Genomic DNA, 13,631 nt, shown 5'->3' with positions numbered 1-13,631 from the left:
CGATCGTAATAAAGGTTCCTTCCCCACAGAGTTCCGCCTGGTTTATTGCCCGCCGGCCGCCCGTCCTCCGCGGACCGTCAGTACCAGTTGGTGCCGGCGATCATGAAGCGCGTGTCGTCCAGCGGGGCTGTCGCGGGGCCTGGCTGCGGGGCGGCGTCCGGGGGGGGTTGCGGGGCGGCAGGCGGCTGCGAAGTAGGCTGCGAAGGAGACTGCGGAGCCGCGGTGGGCGCGGCGGGCGCTGGGCCTGGACCCGCCGCTGAGCTCCGAGGCTCCCCGCTGGGCCGCGGCTCCGCCATGACGCTGAAAGAGCGCTGTGTCACGGCTGGGTCGGGCCACGCCCCCCGCCACAACCGCATCCCCGCACTCACCTCCCAGCGCCCCTCCGCTTCCTCCTTCCGCTTCTCACGGCGGAAGTGACGGCCGGAAGTGACTCACCGGAAGTGTCATGAGGAGCTGGGTGGGACCGCTGCGCGCCGCCGCCGCCTGGGGGCCGTGCTCGGAGTCGGGCGGGTTCCGCACCCGCTTCGATTTCGGCAGCCGCGATGCGGCCTCATGGTTCCCCGGGCACATGGCGAAAGGTGAGAGCCCGGTAGCGGCGGGGGGGGGCCTTCCCGTCGGTGCCTCCGGCCGCTCCGCTCAGCGGGCGTTGTGTTGCAGGACTGCGGCAGATGCGGGCCTCCCTGCGGCGTGCCGACTGCCTCGTCGAGGTGCACGACGCTCGTATATCCTTAGACGCCGAGTCCTGCGCTGTGCCCTACTGCCAAGTGCTTCTAGTTCCTAAGCCGCTCGAGCGGCACCGGCCCCCCGCACGGCATTCAGACTGCCTCCCAGCTCCCTGCTTTCTCCAGCACGCGCTGTCTCCGTGCCGTTCCGCCCTCCGGGTACCACGGTCTAAGTTCCGAAATCCCCCTGAGATGCACCGGCCCCGCAACCCCCAAAATGGTGCCTCCTGTTTTCCATAAGGTCCCATACCGGTCCCCGACCATGTTTTCCCCTACGTCTGCCTCTGCACATAGTCATTCATTCACTCCCTTTTGGTCCCTGTACCCATATTCATCTGTCCATGAGGTAGTTTGCTCTCAGCCCCATAACCCCCCAAACCAGCCCCCATGCCCCTCTTTTCTCTGTGATCTGCTCCAGCACGCAGTTGCTTCAGCGCCCCTTTAAGTCCTGCATCTGTGCTGTTACCTAGTTCCAAGCCTCTTCATCCCACATGCCACACCAGCCCCCCACTCTCCTGTTTTCCCTCATACCACAGTTGTTCTCCTTAGCAGCCACACATCCCACTGTCAGGCCGTAATCCTGTGCTGCAGGAGGTGCTGGGCATCCGCCCACATCTTCTGGTGCTGAACAAGATGGACCTGGCTGACCCACGCCAGCAGTCAGTGAGTGCTGGAGGCAGAGAGTGGGCTGGGACCCCGCAGGGCTTCAGTAGGACAATACTAGTGAGCTCCTGTCCCCACAGAGAGTCCTGGAGCAACTGAGGCAGCAGGGATGCTCGCATGTTGTCTTCACTGATTGTCAGCGGGATAGCAATGTCAAGAAGGTACTGTGCTGCTGCTGTGTCCTCAGTTGGCCCTGAGGCTGCGGTGAGAGCATCCTCCCCACTTCCCACAGATTGTGCCCCTGGTCGCCAAGCTAGTCAGCAGCAGCCCACGCTACCACCGGGCTGAGGTGAGTAGGGGCAGGGAGGCTGCAGCCTGGGTATGTCCTTTGGTGGAGCACAGCACCTGCACGTGTCCTCCTTGCTTTCAGAGTATCGAGTACAGCATCATGGTGATTGGTGTGCCCAATGTAGGCAAGTCATCGCTTATCAACTCTTTGCGGAGGTTGCACCTCAAAAAGGGTACACCCAAGTTTCCGTAGCATTGGGAGGTTGCTGCTCCAGCATCACGCACCACCCTCACTCTCTCCTTTTCCCCAAAGGAAGAGCCACAGCAGTGGGTGGTGAGCCAGGTGTCACCAAGGCGGTGCTGACCCGGATCCAGGTACCATCTCCCCCTGTGGGTGCGGCTGCAGGGTGCAAACTTTCTCCCATGAAGCGCCTCATCACTTTGCAGCGAGGCCTTGGCTAAGAGCCCCCACTGAGCCTGTGGTCTTGGTGGTGGGACCACAGGTGTGCGAGACTCCCCTGATGTACCTGGTGGACACGCCAGGTGTGCTGCCCCCAAAGTTGGCCGATGTGGAGACGGGGATGAAGCTGGCATTGTGTGGTATGGGGCCATGGAGCAGGGAAGCCTGGGGCAGGCTGTGTGGAGAAAGCTGACAAGGCTGGGGGCTTCCCTCTGGCAGGAGCCATCCGTGACCATTTAGTGGGTGAGGACATCATGGCTGACTACCTGCTGTACGTACTGAACCAGCAGCAGCAGTTTGGGTGAGTGGGGAGCAGGGCATGGCTTGGGCACCCCGAGGTGTGGGTGGGTGCCGCATCCTCTCTGCAGATACATGGAGCGCTATGGACTGCCCGAGGCCAGTGACAACATCAGGCATGTGCTGAAGTACGTGGCGGTCACCCTGGGCAAGATGCAGAAGGTGAAGGTGCTGACAGGCACAGGTGAGCATGGGGTTTGGGGATCAGTGGGCTGTGGGCTCTGCTGAGGATTGTGGCAACCCTCTCTGTCCATTCTGCAGGGAATGTCAACATGATGATGCTCAACTACTCAGCTGCTGCCTATGAGTTCCTGCGGGCCTTCCGTGCCGGGCGCCTGGGTAGACTGACATTGGACTGAGGGTCCTGGAGTAGAGCAGGGCATGCCACATCTCCCCCAGCTCCAGGTGGTGGCATGGTGTGATTAAAGCTGCTTTGTTCCTAGATGGGTCACGTCGTGATGGCTGCATCCTCCCCACTGGGACTGGTGGGAAAGGGAAGGGGGAGGCACAGCCTCCGGGGAAGCCCAAACCGTGCAGGTGCCACCTGTAGCCCCAAGTAAAACCACAGAGGCCTCGGTGCAGGGTGTTACAGCTATCCCCGTACCTGCACCCAGTCCTTGCTTGGGCCGTGTCCAGCCACACGTGGTGTCACCCAGCTTTATTTCCATGTTGCTGTGGGATCGCTTTGGGAACCCAGGGGTCCCAGTGGATGCCATCAGTGGTGCAGGATGGCAGCGAGCGGACAGAGCCATGGCACGGCCCAGCCCCATTCCACCTGTTCTGGTGCCAGCGATGTCCAGGCTGTCCCATTGCCTTCGTGGTACTCCGTCTCTGCCTGGGCCTGGTGCAGTGTGGCTCCAGCTGCTGCCCCAGCTGCTGCTGCCGCAGCCACACGCAGAGCCCCGCCATAGCGTGGCAGGCCCCTGTGCCGGCTGCGGGCAGCCCCCCGCGCCATGCCGCGTGCAGCCCCCCGGGAGCCCCCACGCCCGCCCTTGGCGGTGGCCGGTTGGCAGAAGGTGGCAGCAAGCAGTAGCAGCACCCAGCAGCAGGCCACACACTGCCTCATCCTGCTGACCTGCACACAGGGAGGGCTCTGCTGTGGGCAGGTGCTCACCTCACTACGTGCATGCGCGATGCGTCTGTGTGCACCAGCCCTGGTCCTGTGCATGCACCCACTGAAGCTCTATAAGCACTGCACGTGCCAGGATCATGCATGCACCCTGGCTTACAGCGCACCCATATGTGGTGTGTGAGTGCAGTCACATCGTGCATGGGCTGCAGACATTGCACGCATCAACACGGGCTGTACAGGCATGCAGGCAGCCATGAAGTCTCCCTATGCCTTGCACATGCATCGATGCGTGGGATGCATGGTGCGTGCATGCAGCCCTGGTTGCAGCCTGCATGTGCATGTGTTGTGTGTGTGCCACATGCACCAACATAGGGATTACACATGCATGCCACATTCACAACATGCATGTCAATTGCATGACACGTGGATTACACATGTCATTTGCACCAAAATGTGTGTTACTGGAACCTGGGGTGCACAAGCACGTGGTTTGCAAGTGTCTGCGATATATGCCAACACATGCATTACATATCTTGCATAACACATGGATTGCACAAATATGTTGCATGCACCAACATATGTATTACATACACTGACACATGGATGACATGTGTGTGTCACACACATCAACATGCTTGCCACACGCGCTGACACACGGGCTGCACAGACACGTGTGAGCCGCTGTGCTGTCACCAGCCCTGCACGTGCACTTGCACCCGGAGTGCCCGACCACACGCGCGGTGTCCCCCTGCACGCGCTGCACATCCGCACGACCTCCCACAGCCATGGGCTCGAGCTCCGACGCACCCGTGCATGGCCAACGCACGGCCGTACGCACCTCTCCGCACGGGGGCCGCGCATCCGCGCAGCGATCCCCGACGCCTTCCGCTCCCACGTGCCGCGTGGGCGCCTCCCCTCCGCGCTCGCCGGCCCCGGGGCTGCCACCCGCTCCGCTCCTCTCGGCGTCGGGCGGTGGCCACGGGGCCGCGCCGCACGCCCTCGGGAGACGTGGAGAGCGGACACGCGTGGGGAGCTGCGGGGCCCTCGTCGGCCAATGGCACAGGCGCGCTGCGGGCAGCGGCAGCGCCGACCAATGGGCGCGGGGCGGAGCGAGGCTGCAGGACGGCGGGGGCGTGGCCGCGCAGCTCCGCGCCTCGCAGCGAAATGGCGGCCTCGCTGCGCGCCCTCCTCCGCCCCGGTGCCGGTGTCTGCGCCGGTGCCGCGCGGCGCCGCGCTCTCCTGGCGGCACTCCGCCCCCTCGTGGCGGGGCGGGGGTACAGCGACGGTGAGCGAAGGGTCGGCGGCAGCGGGCGCTGGGAGGGGAGCGCTGCGGGGTGGGGGGAAGAAAGGGCACCTGGAGCCAGGGGCGGGCAGTGGGCTTAGGCAGTGCTCGGGACACCGGCACCGGGCGAGGGGCACCGGGAGCCACCCCCACGGAGCGCGGAGCCCACCGCCCACCTGGGTGAAGATCGCCCCATAATGGCGCGCGGTCACCTGGCCGCGCAGGGCCCCCGTTCCGCTTCCTGCAGGTGCAGAAGGCCGGGGCGGGCGGCAGCGTGGGGCTGATCCGGCTGCAGCGGCCCGAGGCGCTCAACGCGCTCTGTGCGGGGCTGATGGAGGAGCTGGGGCGTGCGCTGGACGCCTTCGAGGCCGACGGGCAGGTGGGAGCTATTGTCATCACCGGCAGTGAAAAGTCCTTTGCGGGTACGGCCCCGACACCCTGTGGTCCCACCCCCCTCCTCTGGGGATCCCAACGCAGCCCTTTGGGTACAGCATAGGCGGTCCCCCTTGCAGCTGGCGCTGACATTAAAGAGATGCAGAACAAAACCTTCCAGGAGTGCTATAGTGGCGGCTTCCTGGCTGGCTGGGATCGGGTGGCCACTGTCCGCAAGCCCACCATCGCCGCCGTTAATGGCTTCGCTGTGAGTGCCCCTTCTGTGTCCCCGTGTCCCACGTCCGTGCTGCCCATATACCATAGCCTCACTGTGCTTGCAGCTGGGCGGCGGCTGCGAACTGGCCATGATGTGCGACATCATCTATGCCGGGGAGAAGGCGCAGTTTGGGCAGCCCGAGATCCTGCTGGGGACGATCCCAGGTGAGCGTGGAGGCTGTGTGTCCCGGGCGGGTTGGTGACAGCCGCGTGCCTGCTGCCATGCCCACCGCCCCACCCCCAGGCGCCGGCGGAACGCAGAGGCTGACCAGGGCGGTGGGCAAGTCGCTGGCCATGGAGATGGTGCTGACTGGGGAGCGGATCTCGGCGGCGGAGGCCAAAGCGGCAGGTAGGGGTGTGGGTGAGGCTGGGGGCACAATGAGGACTTCCCCCACCACCTCCCTGCTTGTCCCCAGGTCTGGTCAGCAAAGTCTTCCCCACGGAGAAGCTGCTGGATGCGGCCATTGGCTGCGCTGAGAAGATCGCTACCAACTCCAAACTGGTGGTAGCTATGGCCAAGGAGTCCGTCAATGCTGGTATGGGGGTCAGGGATGGGGTGAACTCAGGGTTTTAGGGGGCTGAATGGTGTTCCCATCTCCTCGTCTCTCATCGTGTCCCATCTCCTCATCCCCATCTTTTCTCCATCTCCTTGTCCCCATCTCCAGCGTTCGAAACAACACTGACAGAGGGCAACAGGACAGAGAAGCGCCTTTTCTATGCCACTTTTGCCACCGTGAGTACAGGGCTGGCCCTGGAAACACAGGGAGGGTGAGGCTGTGGAACACCCCAACCCATTCTCTGCCACCAGGACGATCGCAAGGAAGGGATGACTGCATTTGTGGAGAAGCGCAAAGCCAACTTCACTGACAGTTGAGCTGCAGAACCAGCAGACACTTGTTCCCCTTTGCTGCCCTTCACCAGCCATGTGCCTCAAAATGAAGGACGGGTCTGTTGGCACCGCAGAGGGAGTCAGCACCCGACACTGACTGATGCCCACACTGGGCAAGATCCTCAGCAGGGTTTTGCTTGTTATTGCTATTAAAAGGCTTTCCTGGTGCTGCCGGTGCATCAACATTTTTGTTGGAAATGACAAAACTGAGAAGCACTGGAGATGGCTGGGAGCCCTTCCCATGGGCTGACCTGGGGCTGGGGTGACAGGCCGAGCCCCCTGGCCTGCTGGACTCTTCTATTCCTGTCAGAAACCAGGCATCCACCAGGCTGCTCAACAAGGAGAGGTTTACTGGGGGCCCACGGGGAGGGCAGGGCTGGAGCCTCATTCAGCTGTGGTAGAGGTGGTCATGATCCTCTGAGGGGCCATTTTCCACTTCTGCTGATAGAACCAGGCGCTCTCTGCAGGACTGGAGTTCAGGCTCCACCTCAACCTTGACTGAAGGGTGGTAGAGATGGTCGCGGTCCTGCTCTGGCCCCACCTGGACCCGAGCAGGGTCTGGAGGGAACAGAGGCCGTGAGGCAGTGTCCTTGGCAAGCTTGGCTTCCTCTGCCTCCTGTGCGGCCTGGATGCTGTAAGAGAGCAGAGGTGGCCCGTGGGGCAGCAAGTCATGAAAGCTAACCCCATGTTGTCAGTGCCTGCCTGAGGGCTGAGTGGGTCCATTTGGATTTAAAACATGAATTAGTGGGCTCTTTGGGTGCTCATCTCACGAGTGGCACAGGCACGATGGCAGCATTGCTGCAAGGGAAGCAATAGCAGCTTTGAAGCAAGGTGAAGCAAAACCAGGGCCATGCAGCTTAGAGGGTTTGAGTGATGTGAGGGGAAATGCATGAGCAGGAAGCCCCTTAACTGTTAGGAATTCAAAGCAGCAAGGATAATACATCCCCTTAAAGTGCCTAATCATAGAATCATAGAATCATAAACAGCCTGAATTGAAAAGGACCATAATGATCAATCTAGTTTCAACCCCCCTGCTATGTGCAGGGTTGCCAGCCACTAGACCAGGCTGCCCACTGATGTTTGCCCACTGCTTTCCCCAGCCCGATCCCAGCCACAATGCAGCACTCAGTGGTGCAGGCAGTGTGGCTGTAGCCCCTCTTACATCTCCTTCGCCAGATTCTGCTCCGCATCCACATCCCATCTGAGACCAAGAGCCTGCAGCAGAGAAGGACAAGGTGAGGGTCAGCTCTGTGCCCGGCCCTGGGCCACAGAGAGCTGTGGGCTCACCTGGGTGCCTTCAGGGGCTAGCAGCAGGAGAGCTGCACCCAGCAGCACAGCTACACCACAGGGACCCATGGTGCCTCTGCCTGTGCATAGCCCTTGCCCCGCACTTTGCCCCTGGGTGTGGTGCAGCCACGCATGTCGTGTGGTTGCATGGGGGAGTGGTATGGGTCATGCAGGTGCGCCCCATCGTGCACATGTATACATACACCCTGCAGAGCACCAGCAGCAGTCGAGTTAGCAGCTGCTGAGGGCTGCAGGTCTGCAAACTCATTCCTCAACACCAAACTAGGAATCCAAACTAGGCCAGCTGAAATAAACAGTGAAAGGAGAATAGCTGTGCAGTGCCATCGCCATCACGTAGCTGAGCACCTGCTCAGCTGCTCTCAGTGGCTCTCCTGCCCCGTGTGCTGTGCACAGCAGGGTTTCTCTCCAGCGTGAGGTTATCTTCAGCTCCTGCCTCTGAAGGAAAATGGATGGATTTGGTGCTTTCAGGTCGCAATTCCTTTGCTGATCCATTTTTCCCCTGGGAGATGAATCTTAACATGAGTGTTTCACAGCATGCAAAGAAGGGCTCCAGAGATGGGGAAGGATCTGGGGGGCAGGAGGTGTGAAGAGCATCTGGGGTCCCTGAGTCTGTCTGGCCCAGAGTAGAGGAGCCGAAGGGAGGCCTTGTGGCGGCTGCAGCTCCTCACAGGGAGCGCAGGGGCAGCGCTGAGCTCTGCTCTGTGTGACATCGACAGGCCGAGGGAACAGCATGGAGCTGTCAGGGGAGGGCAGCTGGGGGTGAGGGAAAGGCTCTGTGGCAGAGGGCGGTGGGGTGGAATGGGCTGTGCGGGGCAGTGGGCACAACCCTGAGTGCTGGAGCTCAGGGAGTGCTGGAGTGCTGCTCTCAGACGTAGGGTTTGGGTGATGCTGTGCGGAGCCCAGAGTTGCATTCAATAATGCCGGGGGGTCCATGCCATCTTAGGTTATCCTCCAGTTTTGTGATGTGATTCTACCTCCCCTGACAGAGAGCTCCTCCCCAGCATTCCTATAGCCCCTTTAGATACTAGAAGGCCACTCTAAGGTCTCTTCCATGCTTTCTCTTCAACTGAATACCCCAGCTCTAGGCCCGTCTCCTTAGCAGAGGTGCTCCAGCCCTCTGTCCTTGTGGCTTGCTCTGGATCAACTCCAACAGTTCCATGTCTTTCTGATGCAGCTCTGGTGATGGCACAGGCCTGACATCCCATCTCATTGCATCCCACTTGCTCCATCCCTGCCTTCCATCTGCTGTTCCTCCCAGCCCAGCCCTGCTCCACATCACTCTGCCTGGCTCCACCTACATCTCCGGGCAGCAGCTGATGAGACACAGAAACTCAACAGCAGAGAGGCAGAAAAATTTATTTCCAGTTTGATTTCAGGGGAAATCAGAGAGGAGAGCTTTTGTGTCTAACGGAGAATAAATACAAGCGAGGCTCTTCTCTCAATTTCTGCCAAAGAGACGTGGTACACAGACACGAAGGGACTGTGGCAAAGCACTTCCCGAAGCATCTCGATATTCCGAACTGCACCACCGCTCTTTTCTCCTTTTCACCTTCCCGTTATGGAGCAGATCCTTGCACGCAATGGCAAACATTCTTGCTTGGACACGGGGGCTTCGATCACAATTGCTGGTGTCTTTTTGTCTTGCGCAAATCTACTGTGCTGACATTCACACTTTCTTACGTGAGCCTTTAAATCCTCGGGTGGCACCCTGTCCAAAGCAGATTGTGGATGGGATCCTGGAACAGAGACGCCAGTTAACATGCATTTGTGAGATCTTTGCCCTCTGTTATCAGCAGAAGTCCTGCTGTGACCAGTCAACTAGCAGCAACAGTCATGCTTTAAAAGACAAAGCTGACTTAGCCCAGGAATGCAAGGCAACGGTGTTGGAGGTAAAAGAGTAATCTTTTGGGGAACTTGATACCAAAACAAAATTGACTAATCTCTCCAAAATACAAGCTGCAAGTGCGAAGGTCTGGCCGCACACCAATTCGCCAGGACAAGCTCTCTGCATCGGCCCATTTCCAACACACACCCTATTCATTGCTTAGCACCCCACCACCTACAGGAGCACTGGGATATTTTACATCCTCCATGGTTTCAGGCTCCCAGAGTCTAAATCACCGATGCCAATTCAAAATATAGGTGAAACGCTGGTTGTCTTCCACTGACGGGGCACATTTATGTGACAGATGCCTCTCATCTCTCTTCACAATGGGAAAAACGTAACATGCTGCTGGGAAGTTACAGTGTTATTTTTGCAAAAGTGTATGATTGCAGAGAAGAAGCAAGAAAAGTGTGGCCTTTCAGCAACCAGGAGGGTCACATCAAATTCCAGACAGCATTTCTTAATGGCATATAACCTGTTACTCTTGAAAAAGCAGTCAAGTTTAACACGTCACCTTGGCACTGCCTGGTATCACTGTAACCCCATGGACAAATAGAGGGGTCAGGTTTCTGTTGGATGGACCACACTGGCATCTCAGGTGTAACAAACTCAAAGTACAAGCATCCCTTTGCCAACTGGGAGAGTTCAAGAAAAAACACAATGTGTTTAGAAGCCATTAAAGTGATCAATAAATGACAATGATTCAGGTGCTGTTTCAGCAACTTTTTGATCACATACTACCTCACGCAGGTTTTATGGTACATGATGAAGAGGACTTCGTAAGTGAAGCCAGCATCAGGCAATTTGTTTTTAACTTTTTGTAAAAAAATCAGAAAGCACAGCAATGCTGACCTGACTTTGCAAAATATATGATTCAGAATAAGGCATCGACCTGCTTTGCTTGTGTCTTGTCCTGTGACCCCATGGGAACACAGGAAGCTGCAGTCAGTTTCCTGGGAAAGTCAGCTAGGATGGCAAAATATTACAAAGCAGGAAACACGCGTTTGTGTTTGGGGGCTTGGACTCCAACAGCTTATCTTCAGACCACTATCACTCTGCAGTACCCTGGGAACATAGCAGGGGCTGGCAGAGCAACAGCAACAGTGTGCTGACAAAGCTTTGCAGTAAATGCTCACTCTTTTTTTCTTCGTGCTTTTTTTCTATTTTAAAAGTGCTTTTCAAAAATAAATAGAAATATCACCTCTTCTGTACCCAGCACAAAACACCCAGAGTGGTACTGCACTATGCAATTAAGACAATATGGTCCCAGCCCCAGAAACTGTTGCCTGTGCAGGTATTTGGCTCAGACCTGGATTTATAGAGACGCTTCTCTGGTTCTGAAGTGCTGGCTGTAGGCTGAGGGACCTCCATGCTCTCACTGGGCACTACTTCCATGTGGTCTGCCTGGAGCTGCTCTGAGGTCTCCACACTGACATCCATCAGCATGCTCCCATCATATTCTGTAGGACAGCTCACGTGCTTGGCTCCACTGCAGAAACAAAATGTGACATCCTTTCTCAGCAGCTGACATGCGAGCATGGAGCAAAAGAAATGAAAGGGATTTTAAAGAGAGCACATCAGGCCTGGCAGAATTACCGCATGAAAGAGGCACCGAGATTTGGCTGCACAAAACACCTGCTGCAGGGCAAAATCTGATGGAGAGATAAGCAAAAGTATTCAGCACACAGCTTAGTTCCTACATGTCACTCTTCAACTCATAAAGCTTAATGCATGAATGGGCTCCCAAACGAGGCTGGAGCACCTCCAGTCCAGCCCTCCGCTGTGGAGAGGTGATGGTACAAGCAGGTTAGTACAAGCAAGCTCTGGGACTCCCAGTCCCTCTGGTTACCTGTGGTAGGGCTGTACCACTTCACTGGGCAAGGAATTTTCTCATCATCCCATCCTCAATGTCACTGAAGACTGTTAAACATCAGTGCCTGTATTCTATGTTCTGGTTATATCAGTATTCTATATCAAGACATTTCAGCAAGTCTCAGGTGAGTTCTGACTTTCTAAGAGGAAGACACACTGAGATGTACTACAGTTCCCAAGAGCTTCCACATGCTCCCCAATTCCGGGTAATGGGGGGTGAAAGGGCTTCTGGGTGTCAGCAGTGCAGCAAGAAGCACAGTCATTGCCTTCTTCTCATTTCCATTTGAGTTATTAATTGTATTAATAACTCAATAATATTTCTCATTATCTTACATTCTTTTACCATTTGTAGTAAATTTGTTCTCTCTCCTTATCTTAATTGGGTTGTTTTTCTTTCTTTCTCCCCAGAAGAGGAGAAAGGGTCCCCTTGCCCTGTTCCGCTTGAAATGACGACTTTATAGCAAAAGCAGTGCTTGGAAACAGCAGAACGGGAGAGATATGAACTGCTGGAGTGCGACCAGAGGAGGGCCACACAAATGATCCAAAGGATGGAACACCTCCCCTATCAGGACAAACTGAGAGCTGGGGTGGTTCAGCCTGGAGAAGAGAAGGCACTGGGGAGACCTGAGAGTGGCCTGTCAGTATCTAAAGGAGGCTGTAAGAAAGAAGGAGGTACACTTTTTAGCAGGCTCTGTGTGATAGGACAATGGGACAGTGTTGTAATGTGACAATGGTTTCGAAATAAATAGGGGAGACTTAGATCACATAGAAGGAAAAAGTTTTTTTTACAATAAAGGTACAGAAGCACTGTTACAAGTTGCCCGGTAAGGTAGTGGTATCCCATCACTGGAGACATTCAAGGCCATGCTGGATGAGGCTCTAAGCACCTGATGGAGCTGTGGGTGTCCCTGTTCACTGCAGAGGAGTTGGACCAGATGGCGCTTAAAGGTACCTTCCTATTCAGATGATTCTATGACACAATTCTGTGCATGAGTGGCCAGAAGAGAAAGCTATCTGACAGGTTTACAAAGCCTCCTTATGCTCTATTCACACTTTTCGGGAGTAGGAATATTGCAAAGACTTGGAAAGAAAGCAGGACAAACACACACTGCCAGAGAAAAATGCTGGACTTGAAAGAGTACAGAGGGAGAGAATGAAGACACACTAGGAGAAGGCAAAACATTGTCACATGAAGTCCCACATGTATATCTATTCCCATAAGCAGCAGAAAACTTCACTACTGGGCTCTTTAGATAGCAGCTTGTGTGCTTTAGAAAGGAGTGGGACAGCAGAGATGCACAATGTCACTTCTGCATGGAAAAAGCAGCTGTGCTGCTGCCGTTGTGCAGTTACCTCTTCACTTTCTTTGGTCTGTCAAATCGGAAGTCAGCAGGGTATAAGTGAACAGTGACCAAGTGATCCTTCCTGTCTTTGCTGCTCTTGAACTTCTCCGCACAGCCTTCTACCAAGCACTTGTACTGAAAGAAAGGAAAGAAGACACCCCCTGGGAAGGGTGAACGGCCAGTCTGTGCGGCAGCAGGGCCCTGGCCGTGCCCTCACCATATTCTGCTTCTCAGCCATGATCTGGAAGAGTGAGTCGTGCCACTCAGAGATGTGGATGTCCAGAAGGTGCCCCGAGGGGAAGGACCTCCTGCAGAAGGAGCAGACGCTCCGGTGCAGTGTGTTGTAGTGGTGCTCGTAGCCCTCCAGCGTGTCGAACACCTGAGAGCAGCCGGAGATGTGGCAGCAAAATTCAGGCACCCTGTAAGGGAAGGACAGCACATTACAGCATCCTCGGCGTGTAAGTGATCATACGTTCAAGCATTACTAGAGGGCTCTGCCCCAAAGGCGGTGGGCACGGCACAGAAGCTGCCGGCGCTCAGGGAGCGCCTGGACACAGCTCCGACGAAGGTATGAGTCGCTGTGAGTATCAGGGGCGGCCCACCGGCCCCAGCAGCGCCGGGGGCCGAGCTCTCCCTCCACGCGGCTCACCTGGGCCTCTCCGCCTCCTCGGCGCGGCCCGTGAGGGCCTCCCGCAGGTACAGGTGCCTCTGCACGTCGCCATCCTGCAGCGGGGGGACACGGAAGCCGTGGGGCAGCCGCAGGGCAGCCCTGCCGCCGCGCCGCCCGCCTCGCCTCGCCTCGCCTCGCCTCGCCTCACCTCAAACAGCGGGTGCCGCGGGCCCAGGCGCAGGCGGCGCGGGGAGAAAGCGAAGGGCGGCCGCGGCAGGGCCCGTGCGGGCGGCGGGACGGGGGGGAGCGGCGGGTGACCCCGCAAGCGGCGGCGGAGTACGGACAACGGCAT

The 13,631-nt window shown here is 57.2% G+C and overlaps 3 protein-coding genes across 3 annotated transcripts; 2 read left to right on the top strand and 1 right to left on the bottom strand.

The window, feature by feature from the left end:
- Nucleotides 1–430: 430 nt before the first annotated feature.
- Nucleotides 431–2,812, top strand: MTG1 (mitochondrial ribosome associated GTPase 1). Its single transcript, XM_042863234.1, has 11 exons — nt 431–578; nt 658–722; nt 1,281–1,385; nt 1,466–1,546; nt 1,618–1,674; nt 1,756–1,846; nt 1,927–1,988; nt 2,117–2,213; nt 2,293–2,374; nt 2,442–2,554; nt 2,632–2,812. The coding sequence occupies exons 1-11, from the start codon at nt 446–448 to the stop codon at nt 2,727–2,729; spliced, it is 984 nt and encodes a 327-aa protein (XP_042719168.1). The 5' UTR covers nt 431–445; the 3' UTR covers nt 2,730–2,812.
- Nucleotides 2,813–4,606: 1,794 nt separating this feature from the next.
- Nucleotides 4,607–6,428, top strand: ECHS1 (enoyl-CoA hydratase, short chain 1). Its single transcript, XM_042863111.1, has 8 exons — nt 4,607–4,727; nt 4,949–5,146; nt 5,237–5,364; nt 5,438–5,537; nt 5,617–5,721; nt 5,789–5,908; nt 6,038–6,105; nt 6,181–6,428. The coding sequence occupies exons 1-8, from the start codon at nt 4,607–4,609 to the stop codon at nt 6,244–6,246; spliced, it is 906 nt and encodes a 301-aa protein (XP_042719045.1). The 3' UTR covers nt 6,247–6,428.
- A 2,478-nt stretch (nt 6,429–8,906) lies between these two features.
- ZNF511 (zinc finger protein 511) lies at nt 8,907–13,631 on the bottom strand. Its single transcript, XM_042862916.1, has 6 exons — nt 13,488–13,631; nt 13,319–13,392; nt 12,887–13,088; nt 12,680–12,804; nt 10,764–10,943; nt 8,907–9,305 (listed from the first exon to the last, which is right to left on the bottom strand). Exons 1-6 carry the CDS (start codon nt 13,629–13,631, stop codon nt 9,236–9,238), a joined length of 795 nt encoding a protein of 264 aa, XP_042718850.1. The 3' UTR covers nt 8,907–9,235.

This window comes from Lagopus leucura, unplaced genomic scaffold (genome assembly GCF_019238085.1).
Source record: "Lagopus leucura isolate 7727_CA_CO unplaced genomic scaffold, USGS_WTPT01 Super-Scaffold_739, whole genome shotgun sequence".
Lineage (NCBI taxonomy): Eukaryota > Metazoa > Chordata > Aves > Galliformes > Phasianidae > Lagopus > Lagopus leucura.
Note: the sequence above shows the minus strand (reverse complement) of the source record. Positions and strands in the feature narration are given on the sequence as shown.

Bases quoted from the DNA above. Each gene is read 5' to 3' on its own strand.
- ECHS1 (XM_042863111.1), top strand. From the start codon at position 4,607: ATGGCGGCCTCGCTGCGCGCCCTCCTCCGCCCCGGTGCCGGTGTCTGC. The intron at 5,909-6,037 runs GTATGGGGGTCA...CCCCATCTCCAG, and splicing joins CAAGGAGTCCGTCAATGCTG to CGTTCGAAACAACACTGACA. The intron at 6,106-6,180 runs GTGAGTACAGGG...CTCTGCCACCAG, and splicing joins TCTATGCCACTTTTGCCACC to GACGATCGCAAGGAAGGGAT.
- MTG1 (XM_042863234.1), top strand. From the start codon at position 446: ATGAGGAGCTGGGTGGGACCGCTGCGCGCCGCCGCCGCCTGGGGGCCG. The intron at 1,547-1,617 runs GTACTGTGCTGC...CACTTCCCACAG, and splicing joins GGGATAGCAATGTCAAGAAG to ATTGTGCCCCTGGTCGCCAA. The intron at 1,675-1,755 runs GTGAGTAGGGGC...CCTTGCTTTCAG, and splicing joins CACGCTACCACCGGGCTGAG to AGTATCGAGTACAGCATCAT.
- ZNF511 (XM_042862916.1), bottom strand. From the start codon at position 13,631: ATGCCGTTGTCCGTACTCCGCCGCCGCTTGCGGGGTCACCCGCCGCTC. The intron at 13,393-13,487 runs GTGAGGCGAGGC...CCCCCGCTGCAG, and splicing joins CGCGGCACCCGCTGTTTGAG to GATGGCGACGTGCAGAGGCA. The intron at 10,944-12,679 runs GTAACTGCACAA...TTGTTTCTGCAG, and splicing joins AGACCAAAGAAAGTGAAGAG to TGGAGCCAAGCACGTGAGCT.